This window comes from Pipistrellus kuhlii, unplaced genomic scaffold, assembly GCF_014108245.1.
Source record: "Pipistrellus kuhlii isolate mPipKuh1 unplaced genomic scaffold, mPipKuh1.p scaffold_m20_p_3, whole genome shotgun sequence".
Classification (NCBI taxonomy): domain Eukaryota; kingdom Metazoa; phylum Chordata; class Mammalia; order Chiroptera; family Vespertilionidae; genus Pipistrellus; species Pipistrellus kuhlii.
This window is the reverse complement of record NW_023425529.1, coordinates 17,837,832-17,862,739: the sequence shown is the minus strand read 5'-3', so window position 1 is coordinate 17,862,739 and position 24,908 is coordinate 17,837,832. Positions and strand designations below refer to the sequence as shown.

The 24,908-nt window shown below is 40.3% G+C and overlaps 1 protein-coding gene across 3 annotated transcripts; it reads left to right on the top strand.

Annotated features, from left to right (window-relative positions):
• Window positions 1–36: 36 nt before the first annotated feature.
• On the top strand, window positions 37–23,243 carry CLEC1A (C-type lectin domain family 1 member A). 3 transcript variants are annotated; one of them, XM_045587746.1, is made up of 7 exons: window positions 37–46; window positions 6,253–6,374; window positions 15,716–15,814; window positions 17,180–17,356; window positions 19,109–19,260; window positions 21,242–21,357; window positions 22,105–23,243. In XM_045587746.1, the coding sequence occupies exons 2-7, from the start codon at window positions 6,260–6,262 to the stop codon at window positions 22,253–22,255; spliced, it is 810 nt and encodes a 269-aa protein (XP_045443702.1). In that variant the 5' UTR covers window positions 37–46; window positions 6,253–6,259; the 3' UTR covers window positions 22,256–23,243. The 3 variants fall into 3 exon arrangements, with proteins under 3 accessions (XP_045443702.1, XP_045443701.1, XP_036313926.1); XM_045587745.1 differs by having other exon boundaries at window positions 38–46; window positions 21,239–21,357; XM_036458033.2 differs by lacking the exon at window positions 37–46 and having other exon boundaries at window positions 5,960–6,374; window positions 21,239–21,357.
• The last annotated feature ends 1,665 nt before the right edge of the window (window positions 23,244–24,908 follow it).

Here is a 24,908-nt window from a genome sequence, read left to right as displayed (position 1 = left end):
TGCTCTCCAGGCCCCAGACTCACCCTGTTGCCTCCACCCACCCCGGGTCTAGGTTGGCCCGGCGATTAATTTGGGTGTGCAGGCTGGGGCAGGGACCAAGAGGTCTGCCTTCATCCCTCTTGCCAGCCCCCAGTCTTGCTTCACTGCCACCCACCCTGGTTCCTCATTAGCCATCAAGTGATCTGAGCCTGCAGGCTGGAAGGAGAGACTGAGAGGTAGTCAATGCACCTCATAGTGACTGGTCAATCAGTCGTTCTGGTCATTACACTGTTATGGTTGCTGGCCTTTTATTATAGATGGTATTATAGTAAGGAGGGAAGAAAACAAAACACAAATGAGAGATATTTGAGGTCAAAATAAATGCTGGAAACATCTAAAGAGCTCAGCCAACCTTAATCTTAGCTGAGATACAGGATGGATAGAGTGTGATTTCTGTACATTAACTCAATTGGTAGTCCAGTATTATGTTCCATTATACTAATGGAGTTAGTATAGCATAACTTGAATCTTTATTTTACAATTGACCTGGCATTTACCTAGGATTAATCAGAATTCTTTGGTGTTTCAGGAGATCTTAATTTCTGACTGTAACAAAGTAATTCTTATCCTTAAAAGTGCTTTATACTTTACCAAATGATCCCGCTGGTAATCTTATACCCACCTGGAACCACACATAGTTATTACAATATTATTGAATCTATTTCCCATGCTGTATTCTACATCTCCAGGATTATTTTGTAATTATCAATTTGTACTTATTAATCCTTCACCTTTTTCACCCAGCCCTCCACCCCCTTCCCATCTGTCAACCATCAGACTGTTCTTTGTATGTATGAGCCTGTTTCTGTTTTGTTTATTTTGTGCTTTTGATTAAACATACAAATAAAATAATTTGGTATTTATATTTCTCTGACTTATTTCACTTAACATAATATGCTCAAGGTCCATCCCTATTGTTTCAAATGGTAAGATTTCATTTAAAAAAATATATTTTATTGATTTCTTACAGAGAGGAAGAGAGAGGGACAGAAAGTTAGAAACATCAATGAAAGAGAATCATCGATCAGCTGCCTCCTGCACACCCCACTGGGGATGTGCCCACAACCAAGGCACATACCCTTGACCAGAATCGAACCTGGGACCCTTCAGTCTGCAGGCCAACGCTCTATCCACCTGTTTTGGCAGATTTCATTTTTTATAGCCAAGTAATATTCCATTGCTTATGTACCACCTCTTTTTAATCCAATCATCTATTGATGGACACTTAGGTTGCTTCCATATCTTGGTTATTGTAAATAATGCTGCAATACACATAGGGATGCATATACCTTTTGGAATTAGTGTTTTGGATTTCTTTGAATAAATTCCCAGAAATAGAATTTCTGGGTCATAATGTACTTTATTATTTTTTAAATATATTTTTATAGATTTCAGAGAGAAAGGGAAAGGAAGAGAAAAATAGAAACATCATGCCGAAATTGGTTTGGCTCAGTGGATAGAGCGTCGGCCTGTGGACTGAAGGGTCCCAGGTTCGATTCCGGTCAAGGGCCTGTACCTTAGTTGAGGGCACATCCCCAGTAGGAGGTATGCAAGAGGCAGCTGATCAATGATTCTCTCTCATTGATGTTTCTAACTCTCTATCCCTCTCTCTTCCTCTCTGTAAAAAAATCAATAAAATATATTTAAAAGAAAAAAAGAAAGATAGAAACATCAATGATGAGAGTAAATCATCGATCACCTGCCTCCTGCATGCCCTGACTGGAGATTGAGCCTGCAACCCAGGCACGTGCCCTTGACTGGAATCAAACCAAGGACCCTTTAGTCCACAAGCCAACATTCTACCCACTGAGCCAAACCAGCAAGGGCAAGGTAGTTATATTTTTAATTTTTGAGGTGTTTAACCACAGAGCAGAATTTGCCTCTGTAGGGTCTGGTGCTTGCTTAGACCACCCTCTGGATGTGCCATTTGTGGTGCTAATCAGGTGATGCTCTGCTGTGGTCTGAAGTTGGCCAATGGGAGTATTGTTTCTGAGGCCTCTTAGGAGAGCTTCTGGTGCAGGCCAATGCCAGATACTGCCTATGACTGGCCTGGGTATAATCGCTAGGAGCCACTAAGTGATAGGTCTTGGTAACTGCCTCTGCTGGATCTGGATTTACATGGGAAAATGCACAATGTGAGGCCAGCTTCCACCAGTGACGTAGGGCAGGTCAGCATAGGTCACAAGGCACCTTGAGATAAGCTGCTGTGTCTGTTGCTTGTAAGGCTTGCCTTTGAAAAGGCCTGGAGTGGTATGCAAGTTGGATGAAGCAGGGTCTCTGGGAGTCACGAGGGTAGGATGAATCATGTTTACCAGGTTCATCTAGATTGAGATTTGGTGCTCGTGCTGAGCCTGAGGCCACTCATCAAACGTCACAGTGTACACTGAGGCCAGTCACCCACTGCCTGGGGCCTACAGACCTTTGTGGTGGGTTGGAGACCCAGGGAGTCAACAGGTTGGAGCAAGTTCACCAGATTCAGATTCATGTGGAGGAGGGCTCCACACAATGACATTGGTGGCCTCACCCTAAAGCCACACAGCTCAGTTATCTTCCTGTATGTCTCTGGTACCCTCTGAGCTGGACTGGAATTCCTGGAGAGTTTTGTACGAATAGGTGTGTATTTTTAAAAATATGTATTTTTATTTATTTCAAAGAGGACGGGAGAGGGAGAGAGAACGAGAAACATCAATGATGAGAGAGAATCATTGATCGGCTGCCTCCTGTATGCCCCACACTGGGGATTGAACACAACCTGGGCATGTGCCCTGATCGGGAATCAAACTGTGACCTCCTGGTTCATAGGTTGACACTCAACCACTGAGCAACACTGGCTGGGCAATTGCAGTAATTTTAAAAATAGTTTCCCAGCATCCACCTTGTCCTCTGCTTATTTTCAGACATACCAGAGTGATTCCATTAAATTTAAAGCAAAGCATGTCAGCCTTCTACAAGAACTCTATGATGTCTCATATATCTCAGAGTGAAAAAAAAATAAAAATAAAAGGCAAAAAAAAACCCTTTAAATTGTCCATAAGTCAATCACTGTGGACTACTTTATTCTTTTGAGTCAAGCTATTTTTTTCTCTAAACTCATTCCATTTAGGACACTGATTTTTTTTTTTTTTTATTGTTTCTCAACTAGAGCTGGCATACTTCCGCCTCATACCTATTTAGCTCCCTGTTCTCTTTAGCTGACTGTTACCCTAGAAATTTCCAGGTTTCTCATTTAAGTCTGCAAAAAATATCATTTTCTTAATGTGGCTGACTCTCCTTCATTTAAAATTAGCAACCCTCGCCGGGACTGGTTTGGCTCAATGGATAAAGCTTCGGCTTGGGGACTGAGGGGTCCCGGGTTCGATTCCGGCCGGGGGCATGTGCCTTGGTTGCGGGCACATCCCCAGTGGGGGGTGTGCAGGAGGCAGCTGATCGATGACTCTCTCTCGTCGATGTTTCTGACTCTCTGTCTCTCTCCCTTCCTCTCTGTACAAAATCAATAAAATATATTTAAAAATAAATAAATAAATAAATAAATAAATAAAATAAAATTAGCAACCCTCCTTCCTGTATATTCCTGATCTCCCTTTATCCTCCATATATTTTTCATAACTCTTATCAGAATCTAGTAAGCTAGATTATTATTTTCTTGTATATCATCTGCTTTTCTCCATAGGATGTAGGCTCTAAAAGGAAAGATAATTTTATTTTATACTGATATGTCTCAGATAATAGTACCTTCAATCAAAGAATATTTTTGTCATTGTTAAAAAAAATAATTTAAAGACAAGTAGTAAAATGCCAATGTAGATAGTTGGGCAAAAATTGCCAAAGACCTATGTGAATAACTAAAGTTTGGAAAATAGCTTTCATTGACATTTCATTAGAATCATAATTATCAACATCTCCTTAATGTATATTTTTCAGGCCCCTGTTTTGATTTCTAATATTCATCTTTCTGCCTCATTCTCATTTGTGCTTCACTTACCATTTCCTTCAAAATTTTTTATTGCCTTCTCTTCTATAACCTTTTCTAATATATCAACCCAATGAAAATTACCAAATGATTTTTGATTTCCTACTTTTTTACAAGGCATTATGCAAGAGAAAGGTCTTTTTACTTTTGCTTTATTTAGAATAACTCAGTAAACAATACATAGGTTGAGATGCATGATGAATCCACAATATATAATTTCTGACCCATCCCTCATAAGGGTTGGTGACCCTAATCCAAGCATTTTCCAAACCCTATATTTAGTGTGCTTAATTTAGCCAAGCCATCACCCCCAAATATAGACATATATTAGTAGAATAATATAATTCTACTAGTGGCCTGATGGACAAAATTCGTGCACAGGGGGGGGGGAGGGAAGGGTGTCCCTCAGCCTGGCCTGCACCCTCTCCAATCTGGGACCCCTCGGGGGCTTTCCAACTGCCCATTTAGGGATCAGGCCTAAATCGGCAATTGGATATCCCTTTCACAATCCGGGACCACTAGCTCCTAATTGCTCACCTGCCTGCCTGATCACCCCAACCACACTGCCTGCCATCCTGATTACCCTCAACTTCCCCCCTCCAATCTGATCACCCTGAACTGCCCCCTCTTCTGGCCTGCTCACCCCTAATGGCCTCTGCCTCAGCCTCACCACCATGGCTTTGTCTGGAAGGACATCCAGAAGGTCTCCCAGTCTAATTAGCATATTACCCTTTTATTAGTATAGATTATACTGATTTGGGAAGAATTTTTGGTCACTATCTAAAACAAACTTCTCATTTCCTTCTCAGCTCAGGAAATGTAGGCACAAATTGTCACTAGCTTCCTAAAGTCCCAGGTAGTTAGTAACAATTCTAAAAGTCTTTACTTCCAGGAAATTGTGTTCATTACCATGATGCACCACGTGATATAAAATGTTAAATTGAGTCTTCATATTGAAAGAAGAAAGATTATTGAATTGAACTGACAACCAGAAAGTTCGTTCTTTCTTTCTTTCTTTCTTTCTTTCTTTCTTTCTTTCTTTCTTTCTTTCTTTCTCTTTCTCTCTCTCTCTCTCTCTCTCTCTCTTTCTCTCTCTCTCTCTCTCTCTCTCCTCCTCTCTCTCTCTCTCTCTCTCTCTCTCTCCCTTCCTTCCTTCATTCCTTCCTTCCTTCCTTCCTTCCTTCCTTCCTTCCTTCCTTTCACTCTCTCTCTCTCTCTCTCTCTCTCTCTCTCTCTCTCTCTCTCTCTCTCTCTCTCTCTCTCTCTCTCTCTCTCTCTCTCTCTCTCTTTCTTTCTTTCTTTCTTTCCTTCCTTCCTTCTTTCCTTCCTTCCTTCCTTCTTTCTTATTTCCTTTATTTTATTTTATTAATTCTTACCCAAGGATATGTTTAGAAAGAGGAAGAGAGAGAGAGAGAGAGAGAGAGAGAGAGAGAGAGAGAGAGAGATCTTAATCTGTTGCTTCTCTTATGTGCCCTGACTGGGGATTGAATCCACAACATTTTAGTGTATGGGACAACACTCCAACCAACTATGCCACCCATTCAGGGCCAAAAAGTGCTTATAAGGCTAATTCTGTCACTAAGCAGCTATGTGACTTTAGAGCAATTTCTCACCTAGCTGGGCTTTAATCTCCCTTTTATAAAATAAAAGAATAGAATCAATTAGATATCCTCAAAAGAACTCTTTTTTCCTGACATTCCTTGTATATGATGCTTTACACTATTGCCTTGGAGAAAGGAAGAGGCTGGTCCTGTAGTCTCTTCTGTTTTCTCAAGGGCACAGAGAGGTTAAATTTGCTATAAGTGCCTCACCGAGTGTATGATGGGTAAGAAAATACATAATATATCCCTCTGACTGATTATTGTTTTGCAGAGTCTCAAAATTTAATTGACTCTGGAATTGTAAGATCTTGCCTTCTTTACGCAGCTAAACAGGAAGTATAAACAGATGAACAAAAGAGATCTGAGAAGCACCACTGCTTCGGTAATTGTTCTGAGAGAGACCGCCCAAACAGAAAACACATGCTATTTCCCCTCTGCCTGACCAATTTGGCATTCAGAATACAAGTTTACAGGGGAGGGGTTGGGCCTCTCCAGGCAGGAACTGGAGTCAGACGCTTCCCTGCTACTTGCTGGGAGAGAAGAGCATTAGGAATGCCTTTCAGTGCCTGCGTTCCTGAACTGTCCCATAGAAGCCAGCCAGCTCGGGGAAATCCAGCCACAGCTCGCCCTCAACTTTGTAAGAGTCCTGATGCAGGCCAAATACTTCAGCAAGAACAACATGCTGGATGATGAATGGGGCACCACCTTGAGCCTGCATTCGCAAACCTCCACTCCATCCCAGCGCCCAAAGCAGGGGCACACAGGTACTCACTCAGTCCTCCTGAGTCCAAATGGGCCAGGCCCTTGAGAAATGCATGAGATAAGCTATCTCTCCGAGGAATGTACAAAATAGGGGAAAAGCGGGTGAATGTTTTGAAGATTTACAATCATGTGAACTGTTCACTTTCCACCACTTGTGTTCCACTTCCTTTAAGAATATCTGAAAAAAATTAAACTCTGTATATGCAGACGTTTGTTTTTCTAAGATTCTCTTACTGGCAGAGGGCTTTGCAGTTGAGGGTGTGTTGTTTTGACCAGTTAGGTATGTCCTACAAAGTTGAGATTGTGTGTATGAGTAAAGCATTGTCCCTTCTCCTTCCCGCCATCCCCTGAGGGCCAACTCCAATGCTGTTTATTTACTGTCTGTGATTTGCTCTGGAAAGTTAGATTTTTAAAGGCTACCTTTTGGTTAGTTTTGCACTCATGGCTTTGGAGGGAGTTTTCCAAGCAGATACACCAAACCTGGTATTTTGCTATAATTGTTCTTCATCGTGAAATGTGAGGCCTTTGTAAAGTCAAATCAACATCAACTGTGTGGCTTTATCATCTATGGAATGCGGGGGCATTAAAGCAAATGCCTTTTAAGGCACCTTCAGCTCTGATATTCTGTGATTCAGGGATTTAAGTGGTGTCCTCAGTGGCGCAATTAGATCCTATTTCTTCCTACCCTTTGTTCTATTGAGTTCCAGAATATTATCGAGATGATTGAATTGAATTATAAAAATATTTAGTTTCAGTTATGTTTAGCTTCCATCTTATGCTTTTATTTCCAATAATTTACCCTGTGACATGTTAATAAAACATTTATTTTATATATATATATATATATATATATATATGATATATTTATATATATATATATATATAATGTTAATATATATATTTTTCAGCCCAAAGAAGAGATAATTCATATATGTAGAGAAGAATATTTTTTGTTATTGTTATTAATCCTCACCTGAGTTATTTTTCCATTTATTTTTAGAGAGAGTGGAAGGGAGATGGAGAGACAGAGAGAGAGAAACACCAATGTGAGAGAGACACGATTGGTTGCCTCGCACACTCAGGATGGCCAGGGCTAGAGAAGGATCTTATTTCCCAGGCAGCTCAGCCAATCTAAGGCTGATATGTGTCTTAAGGTCTAGTGAAAAGGTCTCATTCTGGCATGGAGGCAGGACTAGATTCTAATACCTGGAAAGTCACTTACTAACTGTGTGATATTGGACATGCTACTTAAGTATTCTAGGCCTCAGTTTCTTTATTTATAAAATGCTAGTAGATGATAAATATGTATACTTTGGTTATTATGTGCCTGGCATTGTTTTAAGTGCTTTAAAACTATTACTGGTATTTTGTATGGACTTATAACCATGTAACATGGAAGTAGCAAAACCTCTCTTATAAGGTGGCTATTAGTACTAAGGTTGATGAGCTATGCAAAGTCTTTGGTACACTGCAGGCATACCAAAAATGTGAGTTGTCTCCCCCCCCCCCGCACCCCCCCCCCCCCCCCCCCCCCCCACACACACACACACACTATTCCATTCCTGGAGAATTCCTAAAGCGTTTTGTTTTTGTGTCCGTCTGTATCAGAGAGATCCTCACTCAAAGTCTCGATCTGAACATGTCCTTCCTCTCTTGACCACATCCAGGTTTTCTTCCCTTTGGTGAATCTGGGCACACACCTTTCCCCGGTTCTCTTCCATGTCTCTTTATCTAGGTTTTATTTCTTCCCCCTCTAACATTTTCCATTCACACTCTATTTATTGACTGATCTGCCTCCTGAGACTCACTGATGTGGCTTCCCGTAACCTGTGAGGGGAGACTAGGGGATTTCCAGGCTCCTTGATGAAAAACAAAGTGACAACTTTGGGATGTGAGTTTCTGCAGCCACTAGATAAGTGCATTAGGATATGATATGTTTTCCTCCAACAAATCCTGCCAAGAGATGGCCGTTAGGGCTGTGGTTTTTAAGTGGCTTGTGTATAACTTAATTTTTCACCTTTGACAAGAGCCAGGAACTCTCACAGGATTAGCGATCAGCATAATCAGGAACAGGGTGTACAAGTAAATTCTGTTGAGCTTGGAGGGTGGAGAGGGAAGTGTAAGGGATAAAGCACTACTGAAACATCTGGCAACTTTTTGTGAGAAGTGGAAATTAAAACACTAGAAATAGAGGCTAAAAGCATTGTCTTCCAGGAAAACATCTGAAAATAGTTATTTTACCCTACGTGTATGATGTCTTGTTTTCACCTTGCGATAATGCAGAAATTTAGAGCAATGTTCCGATGGAAGTCTAATTATTTCTTAGGAAAATAGGTCTGAAATACTTTTGCTCTTAAAAAAAAAAAAAAAAGACTAAAAAAAATCACTCTGGTATTATTTATTTATATAATATTTTTTAGCAATGCTGATTCCACATAATTTATGGCAGAATTATAACTGGAATATTTTAAAATTAACAAAAATAAACAATATACATTTATTTTTATAAATGTCCATCTTTTCAATATAAAGTTATGTATGTTTTGCCCCCCTAAAAATTAGAAAGATAGAAAGCAAAGATATAAGATAATATCCTCATGCCTTCTTCCCACAAATTATATTGGGAGTTATGCTACCGTAGGCCTGTTGCAAAGTACAGAATATAATGCCAATTATGATATGATCTCTGTTTTTGAGGAAACTTAAAGTCTAATATAGTTCTCAACTCAGTAATAAGTGTGGTAAGTGCCACGATGAAAGCATACACATGGTACAATGGAGACCCTGGTTACTTCTATCTGTTAAGTGTCAAAGGGATCAGGAAAGTTTTGAGAGAGGGAGTGACCATTGAGTTGAGTTGACTTTAAGATGTTCCTCATGATATAGAAGCAGAAATGGAAAGGTTAAGAGGATGAGGGCCTTATAGGCAAACAGACACATGAGAGAAAAGCCAAGGAGGTCTTCAATAACTCTGTTTATCAGAGAACTATACGCAATATATTATTATTCAGATGTAAAGTTGGAGGGGGAAGCTTGATCAGAGGTTAAGTCTGGAAAGGTAAAGAGGATCTATTGTGTCATAGGGAGGTATTTTGATTCTATTCAGCAGGTAAAATGAGTTAACTAAAGGATCTAAACAGGTAGTAACATAATCAATTATGTGTTTTTAGAAGATCATCTAAGCTATACTGAGGAGGATAGATTGAAGGAGTATTAAACCAGATGAGCTGACAGAGTTTGCACTGTATGAGCATGGGATTTGAGAACCTGAACTGAGGTGGTATGGGAATGAGGAGGTAGAATCAGATATGAAAGTAGTGAAGGAGGTAGAATTTAAATAACTTGTGACAGGTTACAAGTGGGAAGAGAAAGGGAGAGCATATGTTGACTAGGTTCCATCTGATAGTATGTTGATGATGCTGCCATTAACTGAGATGGAAACTACAGAAAGAATAGGAAAGATAATGAATTCAGTTTGAGTTTGAGATGCCTATATGAGAAGGGACATGCAGTTGGTATTGCCCAAAGACACTTGTGCTAGTATATACAGCATGTAGATTGGAAGCAAGGATTCCTGCTGAAGATTAAATATAATAGCCTGTTTCTCTGTGAGTCCTGGTTCACAGGGATGTAGACAGTGTGGTGTTAGGCATGACAATATAATCCTGGCTCTGCCACTAGTTTGCAATGTGGCTTTGCACACATCTTTGAATTCTCTTTGTCTCTTCCAGCTTTTAGATCCCTTTCATTTTGGAAGCATACTAATAGATCAGTTTAGTAATGTCTGTTTCATTTGTCTATAGGCCCAAGGAATGGAGGTATAAAATTTCCCCTCTCTGTTGCTTGGTGATGACAGCTTGCTTGGTGTGACAACTCTCTTCATCCACAAAGTTTCTTATAACTACAAAGGAATTTGTGTTCAAAATTTGACCTTAGCACTGTAGCCTTTTATAGTATAGTTATAGTAAGAGGGTACAGGAAAGGCTGTTTTTTCTCTATATATATCTTATTATTCCTAGGGATGTTTATATCATTCCTTGGCCTGTCCCCACCTTCTTCTAAACATGCCTCAGGAGACAGCATCAGAGTTCTCTTCCAAAAAAACAGAGACACAATGAAGCCAAGCCAAACCGAAGCAACTCCCAAGCAGCTTATTTTTCTTATTTCAGGGTGGGAGTGATCCCTAGAGAGAGATCACATTATAAGCAGCACACTTGGATTAAGACTCAGGAATATTAAAACCAGAGTTAAGAAAAAATACCTACAGGGGGGAAAAAGAAAAAGTGAAACTTGCAACTTCATAGTCTCTCCATCACAGTCTCTTCATCTAAGGTCTGGTTTCTTAGAAGTAACCATACATAGTATGGAAACCCCCTATAGAACAGGAAGATGTTTTAAATACTGAGGGAGAGAAAGTGGAAGGGAAGAAGGAAAGAGGAGAGAGGAAGGGAGAGAATCAGTGAGGGAGAGAAAGAGAGGAGTCAGAGTAGAAAAATTTACAAATGATCAGGGAAATATGATTCCTTTGAAATAAAATTGAATATCCTATCTAACAAAGAGGAATATGCTAATTGACTGCCATGCCCTCAAACATAGTGGCGCCCAATCCCCTCAGCCCTGTCAGGACAGCGGGTGTGCAGCACGGCCAGGCCCACCCCCAGGTGGGTCTGGCTGCTCTGTGTTCCTGATTCCAGAGTCCCCCAGGCCCTTCAGCCCCACAGCTGCCCAGGGCAGGCCCAAGGCACAGGCAAGACTCTGACATCAGCTGCCCAGCCGCCCAAGGCTGGCCCAAGGGACAATCAGATGACTGAACTACAGGCTGTGTGGGACAACCAGGCAGGCAGGGGGTTAGTGATGGACAGTCAAACGACTGAACAAGCAGGCTGTGTGGGGTGACCAGTTTGGCAGGGAAGCTGTGAGGGGTGACAAGGCTAGCAGAGGAGGAAACCAGGTTGGCAGAGGAGGTGCAGTTGGGGGCAATCAAGCTGGCAGAAGGGGGGCAATTGGGGGCTATTAGGCTGGCAAAGGGGGCAGTGAGGAGTGACTTGGCCAACTGGTGGGGGGGAGGGTCAGTTGGGGGAGGCCAAGCCGGCGGGGGGGAGGAAGGGAGTTAGGGGCAACCAGGTTGGCAGGGGGGACTAAGTTGGGGGCGACCAGGCTGACAGGGGGTCAGTTAGTGGTGACCAGGCCAGCAGATGGGTAGTTACGAATGACCAGGCTGGCAGGGAGGGGGCAGTTGGGGGCGACATGGCTGGATGTGGAGAGAGTGAGGAGCAATCAGGCCAGCAAGGGGGAGCAGTTAGGGGCAACCAGGCAGGCAGGCAGATGAGTGATTAGGAGCCAGTGGTCCAGGATTGTGAGATGGATGTCCATCTAGACCGGCAATCAGGCATCCCCCAAAGAGTCCCAGATTAGAGAGGGTGCAGGCTGGGCTGAGGGGACCCCCTCCCCCCAGCCCCCTTGTGCACAAATTTCATGTACCAGGCCTCTAGTATATATGATCTTTGAATGCATAATAATCTGGCCACTCAGTGTATATCCTATATAATAAAAGGCTAATATGCAAATTGTTCCCTCAACCAGGAGTTTGACCAACAGGTAGGCTGGCCAACTGCTACCCCCCCCCCCCCCCCCCCCCCCCCGCCAGGCACACACACACTGAGTGGCCAGGTTATTTTGTGTTCAGAAATCATAATAATCTGGCCACTCAATACATATAGTAATTGAGCTTATTTCAACTAATGTCTATGTGCTAAAAGAACAATAATCTTTTTTTAAAAAGAGCTTACTTTCTACTGGAGTTTGACAGATGTAAAGCAAAGGAAATAAGATATGTATAATAATATATCTGGTGGTAATAAGAGATGTGGAGAAAAATAAAGCCAGCATAGTGGTTGGTCCACATATGCACATGTATCTCTGGAATCTAGAAACACCCGCCTGGTTGATGTTCTTTGGCAATATAGAACTTTAAAAAGACAAAATTTTGGAGAATTTATTTAGACTTGTTCTTTTATGCTCTGCTGCTCTGAGATACTCTTAATGACAATGCCTTGAGAAATCACAATTTCCAGGAAAACTTAGATCAAAGCACACAGGCCAGATCTCTCAGATCTGCTCATGATTCAGAATCTCACATGTCAATGATAGAAGCCAGTAGAGCTAGGAGATAAATTTAGCAGAGTCTGCCCTCTGCTGACAGAAAGGTTGCTGAAAAGTCAGTTGATTTTAAAAAGTCAATCAGTAAGGTTTAACTTTAGATAATCTTCCATAGCTTTGTAAATATTATGTATTTTAAGAAATAGTAGTTTTTTGGTTTTTTTTGGTGTGTGTTTTTTTATAATTTCACTCTTAATTCATTTACTCACTAAATATCCAGCTCTACTGTGCCAGGCACTATTTTCAGTACTGGAAATACACTGGTGAACAAGGTAGACAAGATCACTTTTTAAATGGAGTATACATTTAAGGGGGAGGAGATAGAGCAAAACAAACAAATCCATGAAAATAACACTTAATAATCTTGGTTTTAAAAATCAGACACAATGGGTTAATGGATGCATGGACATCTGCTAAGGAAGTGCCATTTAAACTGAAAGCTGAATACCAGGAAGTAGCCTACCCACAAACCCACCTGAGGATTGATTACTGCTGGGGTAGAGGCAGAGCTAGCACAAAGGCATTGTGACCAGATTGTTTGTTTCAAGGATAAACAGAGGCCACTGGAGTAGAGCATTTGCCTGAGGGCTGAGCAGTGCAAAAATGATGAGTCATGTAGGTTCTTAGAGAATTTTATTCTAAGTAAAATAAAGGTATTGGACGTCTGGAAATACCATAATCAAATTTCCATTTTTTTTTAAAGAACAATCTGAGTCTTTATGAAAAGTAATTTGGATTTTATTCAAATTGTAATGCAAACTATTGAAAGTTTTTTATGAAGGAGATGATTACTAAGAGAAATTAAGATTCACATTTTAAAATACATCAATGTCTGCTCCTTTTTTTTTTACTTAATTTCCCTACTAGATTGTAAGTTTCAAAGGATAGTGATGATATTTTCTATTTCTATACATCTTTACCACTTATCATTCCCTATTTGGAAATAATGTTTGGTACAAATCTCTGTACGTAGAATAAATTCTGTAGAGTACTCTTCTAAAGAGGAATTGAAATTATGTTTCTTTAATCTTTTTGTTTTAGAACCTGATTTGAATGCCTAATGAAGTGAAACTCACAAGTCATAAAGAGATCAGTTTGTTTTAGGGTTTCTTTCTCCCTTTGTTTCATTTTAATCTCAATGCAACCTGCACCTTATCAGGGAGTCTTCCTTGTCAGATTCACATGTTCATTCAGATTGATAGCTGATCTCATTAGGTGACAGGTTTACTTCTCCTAAGTAGAGCCCCTAAAATTACCACATGGTAGCCCTGACCAGTTTGGCTCAGTGGATAAAGTGTCTGCTTGTGGACTGAAGGGTCCCAGGTTCAATTCCAGTCAAGGGCATGTTCCTTGGTTTGGGGCACATCCCCAGTAGGGATGTGCAGGAGGCAGCTGATCAATGTTTCTATCTCATCAATGCTTCTGGCTCTCTAATCCCTCTCCCTTCCTTTCTGTATAAAAAATAAATAAAAATTACCACATGGTAAATTGTGAAGATATAGACAAGGGATGTTGTCTATAAGCTTTTTTTTTTTATTACTTAACTAGAGGCCAGGTGCACAGAATTCATGCACAGTGGGGTCCCTAGGCCTGGCCATTGATCAGGGCCTGCTGATTGGGGACCAGGCCAACCAGGACCAAGCTGGAGAGGAGGCGAAGGTCGCCAGACCAGGCATGCAAGGAATAGACACCAGACTCCGATGCTGCCATTGTCATTGCCCTGCCACTGTGTGGTTTCCCACCTCTCTCCCCTCCTTCCCTCACCACCACGGCTGATCAGGTCCTACTGGCCAGGGGAGAGGCAGGGCACAGGAGGTTGGCCACCAACCCCAAGAAGGGAGCTAGTCCTCGGCCCCCCTGGGAAAGGGGCTGCAGGGGTCACAACCCATCCCTAGTTCCCAGTCACAGCTCAGAGGCCGGGGAAAGGGACTGCAGAGGTTGGCTGGCCAGGGAAAGTTGGCTATGGGAGCACACTGACCACCAGGGGGCAGCTCCTGCATTGAACATCTGCTCCTTGGTGGTCAGTGCACATCATAGCAGTGAAGTCATTCTGTTCATTCCAGTAGCTTAGACTTTTATATATTGTATATAGACTAGATGCCTGGTGCACAAAATTTGTGCAAAGGGCTCAGCCCTCATAACCCCAGCCAGCCCTTCAGCTGGCCCTCACAGACCAAGCTTCGTCTGGAAGGTCATCTGGAAGGTAGTCTGTATGGTCATTCTGCTATTCAGTCTAATTAGCATATTAGCTCTTTATTATATAGGATTGGCTCAAAATTGAGATAGCTTGGATCTATCTTTGAGAAATTGATGATCATATTCCTTTTTCTTTTCTTCTTCTTTTTTTTTTTTTTTTAATATGTCTTTTTATTTTTACAGAGAAAGAAGGTAGAGGTGGGGAGAGAGAGAAGCATCAATGAGAGAAAAACACGATCGGCTGACTCCTGCACACACCCTACTGGGAATTGACCACAACCTGGGCATCTGCCCTGTCCAACTGGCAACTCAACTGGCAACTTTTTGGTGCATTGTATGATGCCTAACTAACTGAACCACTCTGGCCATGGCAATGATTTGTTTCTCTATAACCTATTTTTGGAGAGCTATCAATTGAAAGAACAAACAAAATCTTTACAAAAAAAAAAAGGACTTTCAACAACAAAAAAAAATCCCTAAAAGAAACAGTAAAATAATTTCTCACTACGGATATGCAATTTGCTTTTTGGAAGAAGCATGTGAAACTTGGGAGGGATGATATTTTGCAAAAGTGACAAAAATTAATTTCATCTCTTCTTTGATGATGTATAAAATTGTTCCTCCTTCAGGCATTTACATGAGATTCTTATGTAACTCAAATTTTGATAAAAATAAAGTTATACAAACAAAGAAAGATAAAGATAATAATAAAGCGTAACTTGACTCATTACAAAGTAAGACTGGGTGGGTGTGGGGGGAATAGCAATGGATGGGGCTTGTAAAAAAAATCTAGCCTGGAAGGTGAGGCTTGGCCTGGAGCATTATGATAATGTTTCTGAGGGCAGGAAAAATGTTATCTAGTCCCTGACTACTGTTCTGCAGGACTTGTTCTTTCCCAGAACCAACTCCTCTTGCTTGCAGCTGACCTACATCCAAGAGAAAAAACACACACAAAAAAAACCTCTGTCTTTTCTTTTGTTTCCTGCAGAGCAGCCACCTCCCTCTTCAGCATGGCGTCCAGTGGCCTTGATCCTGATCATTTTGTGCTTGGTGCTGCTGATTGGCCTGGCCGTACTGGGGTTTGTGTGTAAGTCTGCACTCTGACTTGGGGGAGGATCCTGGCTCCAAGGTTTGTCTAAGATGAGAAATATTTGTACTTCTAGAGCTTATGGATAAACGCAATGTTCCTTAAGTGGTACAATGTTCCAAAGTACCACTTAAGTAGTGAGTAGTGGAAGAAATCAATCGCTAGCTAGATTTTTATGTTCTGTTTGAGATAAGAAGTTTTTGTTTAAGTATGCCAATATTTAAAATCAACTATTATTAATAAATGCGTGCTTTAGCTTCTTCCATTTCGCAAAAGATTTGAGGCAGTCGTTTTCACCGTAAGCTCAGTGGGCTAACACAGAGGGAAGACTACCCCCATTCATATTGCACCCCCACAATATAAGGAGAAAGACCAGGTCTTTAATCACTATAATATTTTTCAAAAGGTCCAGGAAGTTATACTATCCTTTTGTGAAAATCTATGTCAATAAGAAAAGGAAAAATGCATGCATAAAATTCTTTAAATTTCAAATTAGTAAAGATAAGTTCAAAAACTTAAAAAATGAAGTAGACACATTTGCTCATTACATGTGAAGTGGACACATGTGATCATTACAGCATTGTTTTCTGAAACAGTTGAAGAAGGTGGTTCCAAATAAACGGTTACATTGATGAGCAGGTTTTAATGTTAAAAAAAAAAAATTGCAGGAAATCTGCAAACTTTTACTATCTTAAATTTTAAAATAAAAAAAAAGTAGTTTCTACTCTGATCCCAAAATTCCTATTTTATTTTGATATAATTAACTATTGTTTTGCAACCACCATTCTTTTTAAGGATATAAAGCAACTTTCATGATTCATAAAGGGTTTTATTTTCATAAAGGATTTTTGCATTTAGATTGATAGTAGAAACCTGGAGTTTAAATCTGAGTGTTGAACATTTTTAATCAAATGATAGTAACTTATTCTTACTGAGTCAAACCACAAATGTATAAAAACTTAGAAATGATAGTATGACCATTTTAATGACTGAATGAGATAATCTATGGTACATTGTCAATACTCCATACAATAGACAAAGGATAAATGGATTTGTGGGTTTAGGTTGAGTAATGATTTTAGAATATACAAAATTTTTTTATTAAACAGTAAATATAGTTAAGGAATTTATTCCTGAAATTAGAAAATATGATTCCATATTTTCAGATAAGAAAACAGACTTGGAGAATCTAACTTGCCCGCAGAAATACAATTTATTATGTGCCACAGTCCAAAATTGAATATAGGTAATGAGAGAGCTCAGAGCCTGTGATCATACACAAGATACTGTTTTATCTTCCCTATATGCAGAAAATAGACATGGAAATAAATAAACTGTCTAGACTAACTTGGTAACTTGGCTTAGTTTTTCAGTTCTACCAGCTATCCAACACGCAGAAAGACAGCATTAATAAACTGGAAGAAAGATCGGGGAATCTCTCCCAACAACTGCAATCCCTCCAAGCCCAGAACAGGAAGCTTGTAGAAACTCTGCAGCAGGTGGCTGAAAAATACTGTCGTGAGCTTTATAACAAAACTGGAGGTGAGTCCTGATCACTAAGCTCCTCCCACCCTCAGGATGTCTGTCAGTACAGTGTATCTGGGAACCAATATATTAATTCATTGGTTGAATTATTTAACTAGTTGTCTGGCAAATTTAATGGTTTGGGTATCCAGATCATGTCCAATTATTGAAATCATTTAGCTCAGATACATCTGTGTTGCAACACATAAAGGGATTCTTGAAACTCAGACATTTTAGACAATGCAAGAGGCCTAAGAGGTGAATATAACTGCATATTTAAGGAATAATAAGGAGCTTGTGTACCTGGACCAGAGTGAGTGAGTAGAAGACTAATAAAAGATGAGGTTGAGATTATTTATGGCTTAGGGGACATTGTAAGGGATTTGTCTTCCATTTGGAGCAAAATGAGAATTCATTACAGGATCTTGAGCATAAGAAATACATGTGTGACATGAATTTTAAAAGGCTCATTCTGCAACTCTGTTGAATCCACGCTGGAAGAGGGAAGGATAGAAACAGAGAAATTATGTAAGAGATGGCTACTGCAGTAATCCAGGGAAGAGGATAATGGTGGTCCAAACTAGGATATGATCAGTGGAGATGAATGCATGATGTAATAAATGGGTTGTGAGAGAAATAAAGGAGTCTAAGATATCTCCAGAGTTTTTGAGCAATGCAACTAGAAGCATAGAAATGTGATCAAGAGGAATGAAGAATTCTGTGGTTATAAAAGGGAAGGTTAGAAACCAGGAATGACATTTTGGGCAGGTTGAATTTGAAATATAATCTAGATATCCAAGTGGAGATATGGATAGCCAGTTTGGTATACAAGAGATAAGGTCTAGGCCATAAATACAAACTGACTTACAAAGCAATATAAATTATTTATTTGTTTAAAACTTTGTTTTACCTTATGAAATATTACTAATATACATAAAAATACAAACAATAATATAATATCTATTTGCATTGACCACTCAGATTTCAATGTTCACATTTTGACACTGAATTGTCTTGAAAATAAATATTTTTGTGGAATTATTGAGGTTCCATCCTACCATTTTGTGGAATTATTGAGGTCCCAAACCCTCAAAGGCCAAGGCCATGTTCCCACATAGATATGGCTGTCAGGACTTAGTTCCTATATTTACAACCACTACCCACAGTAGTCCATCTCACCCTTGAACTCTGTACTTAATTCTCTAACTTGGATGTCCATCTTAATCTCTGATACATGGATATTTACCATTCTAATTCATACTTGTCTAAGTATTTTTTTTTCTAAAAGTTTATGTGTGTTTAAAATGAGAAAAGAGTTCATACCCTATTGATGTATATTGCATTAAAAAAACCTATTTGCTATTATATAAGAGGATTTTGAAGAAGAAAATTATCAAAACTTCAATTGTTTCTTGAGTACAATGTATGTTGAGTTTCTGGACATATGCAAAGTTCTGTATGTATTGGACATCCTCTCTGTGTGTGTGTGCTGAATTGCACAGGGCAAGGAGCAAGAAGTCCCAATCATTCACTGTGAGACTCTATATCCATGAAAGCAGGTAGTGTCTATTTTAATTTCTCAGGACCAAATATAATTCTTGGAATATAAGTGGTGCTAGGTAACAATTGTAGTTATTGCATCGGCAAATAATATCTAAGAGAAAGGGAGTTCATTCTTTCTTGGGTCATCAAATACTATATAGTTTCAAGAGAGGCAAGAAAACAGATCTATATAGAAAATAACTTATTAAAAATTGGTTTCTTTCTAAGAGCATAGATGTAGCCCTTGCCCAGAAAATTGGAAATGGCATGGGGACAAATGCTACCAGTTCTATAAAAAGAGCAAGAGTTGGCAGGACTGTGACTCTTTCTGCACTGCTGAAAACTCAACCATGCTGAAGATAAAGACACAGGAGGTGCTGGTAAGGTCCTGAGTTTTGGTCAATGTTTGAAATATTCTCTAAAAGATGTCTTTGAAGAAGGATAATCTAAGGAGTCAAGGTCCACAGACTCACTTATTTCAATCAGGGATTTGTATCAATTTATACATGTATATGTGCATGTATTTGAAAGTATATGTATGATCCCTGGCGGGTGGCTTAGGTAGTTAGGACATAATCCTCTACACTTAAAGGTTTTGTGTTTGATTCCCTCAAGACACATTCCTAGGTTGCAGTTTTGATCCCTATTCAGGGAGCATATGGGAAGCAACAGATCAATGGTCCTATCTTATATCAACCTTTCTCTTTCTCTAAAAATCAATAAAAAAAATCCTCATGTGAGGAATATATATATATTAGTAGCCCTATGCACAAATTGTGTGCCAGTAGCTCGCTGCTACCCTCCTGTAGCTCTCTGCCCACTGCTCTACCCTCCTGTAGATCTTTCTGCCCTCCCAATAACTTGCTGTCCTGAGCTTTCCTGTAACTCTCCACCACCTACTTGTAGTTCGCTGCCCCACCCTCCTGCTGATCCGAGATCTGGTCATTGCACAGTTGGTCGGTTGTTATGCCTCATGGCATAATGGATAATTAGCATATTCCTTTCTTATTATATAGGATATCTATATAATAAAGAGCCAGGGTTGTAACGACCATTACAACCAAAGGCTAGACCAGACCAGAAGTTATTGTTGGGTTGCCGTGGTGACCCAGCACTGACTGGGGCCACTGCCAGTGCCACAACCCAGTTCTGACTGCCTAGGGGGCTGTGGATCAGGCCCAAAGAGAGGCCTGCAGAGAAAGAGGCCAGGTATGATTCATAGCCTCTGTGGTATCTATTGATCAGAACTTGCCTTTTTCTCTCCCACCTGGCCAATAGCAGGGCCTTCATTTCTCTCCAGGCCTCCACTGGGGCTGCTGATCAGCCCTGCCTTTCTGATCAGTCCCCATTGATAGGCCCAGAGATACTGACTGGCATAGAAACTGATCAATCAGAACTAAAAGTGGGTGAATGTAAGGAGTCAATGGCTGCCTAGGAGGCAGAGCTTTTGACACTGACTGACATAGAAACTGACCAATCAGAAACAAATTGGCTGGCAGAGGAGGGCAGTTGGGGGTGAAATCAGGCCGGCAGGGGAGGGCAGTTAGGGGTGATCAGGCAATCAGACAGAGAGTTTAGGGGAAATCAGGCAGGCAGCAGGTGAGTGGTTAGGAGCTAGAGGTCTCAGATTGTGAGAGGGGATGTCCAAGTCCAACTGCTGGTTTAGGCCCGATCCCTGACTCAGAGGAACATTGATCTCAGGGATCAGGCCTAAACTGGCAGTCAGACACCCCCTGAGGGGTCCCTGGCTGAGGGAAAACCCCCTCCATGCACATATTTCATGCACTGGGCCTCTAGTGTGTGTGTGTGTGTGTGTGTGTGTGTGTGTGTGTGTGTGTGTATGAAAATTTCTCTTTCTCCTCTTCCTAGTCTGAGACATAAGTCATCCTTCCAAAATCTTCTTCTATCTCTTTTAACATTAAATCTTTTTATTATTCTTTCTCCTTTTGGTCAGTTCCTTCTGCATATATTTCTAAAAGTTTCTTCCTCATTCCTGCATTTTTTTTCTTCCACTTCCCAGAATCACTTCACATCTCTTTGCAAATCTGCCTCCTGTATTTTTTTTTTAAGATGTGCCTAAGTATTTATCCCATGACTTGAAAATAATAGGTCACTCTTAAATCTTGGTTGATGTGCTTCTTTGTTTCAAAATATCAGTATGTCTCTCATGCATGAACAAATGAACTGACCTTAGCATAGAGGCTTTCACTTAAATGAATTATTATCTATGTGAGGTAGGAATCATGTCTTGTTCTCATATAAAAAAGTGTTGGATGCTACTGCACGTCACTGTGTATATATATGTGTGTGTGTTATAATATCTTTAAAAGCTAAACGTTTTCTTGTGTGCCTTTGCAGCAGTTTGCCATGCCTCAGAGCTACTCTGAGTTTTTCTACTCTTACTGGATAGGGCTATCCCGCAACGACAGTGACAAGGCCTGGCTGTGGGTGGATGGAGCTCCTTACACTTCTGAACTGTAAGCCTTCAGAATATCTTGTGGGAAAGGCATGTAATAGAGAGTGACAGACCAACAAATTGGCCTTAACTGGACATCTGCTTTGTATTGGATACTATGTTTGTAAGAGGATGTCTTGAGATAGACAGATAAAAGTGTTAATAAAATTGTAGGACATAGGAAATATACAACTTAATCATTTTTATTTATTTAAAAAATATATTTTTTGAATTTTCACAGAGAGGAAGAGAGAGGGATAAAGAGTTAGAAACATCGATGAGAGAGAATCATCAATCAGCTGCCTCCTGCACACCCCCTACTGGGGATGTGCCTGCAACCAAGGTACTTGCCCTTGACCCGAATCAAACCTGGGACCCTTCAGTCCACAGAGGACACTCTATCGGCTGAGTCAAACCAGTTAGAGCAATCATTTTTATTTTACAGTTAAATAAACTGAGTCATAGAGAAGGCAATTTTTATCAGATGGCTATAAAAGTACATGTTAAAATTGGATGATAACATGTACCATAATTTTAAATAGAAATAGTTTTGGTTGCTTTGTTTGAAATGATGCTTCAAAGAATGACCATGGAAATGGAGGGGCTGAAATGAAAGTGGTTGTTGACTTCATCTTTCCAATAAACTCATACTGGGCATCTCTTCTATAATTGTTATCAAGCTAGGAATATTTCCTATGTACTTTCTAAGTGCTTAGTATGTCTTTCTATAAATAAAATATAATTAAGTTAACTTCTTTTCTTTTTTAAGGTTTAAGATTAAAATAGATTTCACCAGTTTAGGAGATGGGGACTGTGTGACCATTCTCAGTGGAATGTTTTTCTCAAAGAACTGCCAAGAGTTGAGGCGGTGTGCGTGCGAAACAGTGGCGACCCCAGTCAAGTTAGAGAGACTTCCCTAGCAGCTGTGAATCATTCATTCCATGAGCTGATTGACTCTCCAGCTTCAACTACAACTGTGTGCTCCCTCCTTTCAGAGAAATTGAAGATCAGAACAAAAGTCATTCTCTTTACGTGCACCTGTAATAGTTTGGTTTCAAACTATTCTCTCATTTGATCCACGTTTATGCAACAATTCAACAAAAAGCTTGAGCCACGCAAAGTCAATGCAAAGGATATTTGAGACAAAGGGAAATGGAAAAAAATCTGGAAAGGCAATTGCTCTGACCGGCACAAGAAGATTTTTCATATTTCCTGCTCAAGATCACCAGTACTTCTGAGCTTGGGAGTTCATGCACATAATCACCAGTCACAAAGTATCCTATCACCAACTGGGCCCTGAAATCCATAAGATTGTTGTAATCCACCTTCTTGATCTTGAGATAACTTTCTAGTGTTTCTTCTCTCTCAAGATCTATTTTTTTTTGTTTTGTTTTGTTTCTATGTCTTCCTTAATACTCGGAGTGAGAAACTTAAACAGAGGAACTAAATGTATGTAAGATCCTTTGCTCCAACAGTCAATAAGTCCATGAGAAATTAGCAATAATTTCTTATACTGAGCTAACAAATACAAAGCTAATTCATTTGGTTTGCTTAAATTCATATATATGTTTTTTCATCTCAATTTCTCAATAGAGCCCCCATCTGCTCTGGCTAATTCTCTTTATGGGAATCTTAACTTATTACAAACATACCTCTCCCTGTCTATTTAAGATTCCAATGATTGTCTCCTAGGAATTTCTTCTAGGATAGAAATAGTCTCAACTTGGTTCCATATCAGAATTACTATCCCTGATACTCCTTTCAGAGAGATTGACAACCAGAACAAAAATCAGTCTGTTTATGTGTATCTGGAATAGTTTAGTTTCAGTTCCTATTTTCTTCCATTTGATCCATGTTTATATCTTTCAGGTACTGGAGATTTAATAATAATAAACAATGTGAAGTGTGTGTGTGATTTTTAGAATGAATTTGAGATTTGGGGGAAAAGTCAATAAGAAAATGCTCTTCAAAACATGATAGAAGTGTTTTGATTGTGCCTTATGAGACATTGTATGGGCTCTACAAGAGTACTGATTCTTTGATTGAGGGAAATAAGAAGTCTTTGAGATGCATTCTGTCTTCAAAAGGATGGTTTTAAGACTTTCTAAAAATGAAATCCTTTGAAGCAAATCTGTCATCAACACGTGGCTCAAGATGAGTAAACCAAATTGTAGTAGGGCAAGTTATCTAACCAGGTCATGGAGAGTGAGAGGCTGAGACATACATGGTTGGCTTTTTGGGGAGGTGTCCCTTTCTCCAGATGACAATATGCACAGCCAGACAGGGGTCATATCAAAGAACACCATCATGAACACTGACTTCATTTGTTTATAGATAAATCCATTTTAGGGCCTTAACACTAGAAAGGATAATTTATTATAAAGCTTTATTTTTCAACAGTGGAACCTGAAATGCCTCAGTTTTATTTTCAGCAAACATCTATCTTATGGTGAAATGACATGAAGTTTGCAAACATAGGATAAAGAGAACAGTTTTGTGTTAATTTTCATAGGGCTATGTCACCTATCAATTACTAATTACAGATTTCTCCTTTCAATTTTTTCAGTCCATTGGCTAGGAAAATTCTTCATTGTTAAACAAATTTTGTGCTAATTTATTATGTTGTGTAAGAACTGCACTTGTGATCATAAAATGAGAATTTTTAGATCCCTTTGTTTTATTATTGCAAAATCACTTTATTTCAAGAAGTTTATTTCATTAAGTATAAAACAAAAATATTTATAATTTCTTTACAGTATTATTATTAACCAAAATGAGGTAAATGTGAAGTCACTTCCATAATCTAAATTGTAATATAAAATTTAAGGGATATTAAAAATATATGAAAAGAGGGGAAAGGGATTTAGTGGTTATCTATACTAATAAAAGGGCAATATGCTAATTAGACTGGGAGACCTTCCGGGCATCCTTCCAGACAAGGCCATGGTGGTGGGGCTGAGGCAGCAGCAGTTAAGGGTGATAAGGCCTGCAGGGGAGGGCAGTTGGGGGCAAGCAGGCTGGTGGGAGTGGGGTCTCAGTTGGAAGCAAACAGGCCAGCATAGGGGAACAGTTTGGGATGAGCAGGCCAGTGAGGTGGGCAGTTGGGGGCGAGCAGGCCAGTGGAGGGGGGGCGGTTGGGGGACAACCAGGCTGGCAGAGGGGTATTTGGGTGTGGAAAGGCCAGCAGGGAGGCATGTGGGGGCGATCAGGCTGGTGGAGGGAGCAGTTGGGGGTGAGCAGGCTGGTCAGGGGGGGCAGTTGGGGGTGATTAGGCCAGCGGAAGGGGGGGGGGCAATCAGTCTGGCAGGGGTGGGCAGTTAGGGGTGATCAGGCTAGCAGGCAGAGTGGTTAGGGGTGATCAGGAAGGCAGGCAGGTGAGCTGTTAGGAGCCAGCTGTCCCGGATTGTGAGAGGGATGTACGACTGCCAGTTTAGGCCCCAAAACAGCAGCTGTACATCTCCCGAGGGGTCTCAGATTGGAGAGGGCCCAGGCTGGGCTGAAGGACACCTCCTCTTCCCTCCCCCACCCCCATGCATGAATTTTGTGCACCAGGACACTAGTTTTAAAATAAAG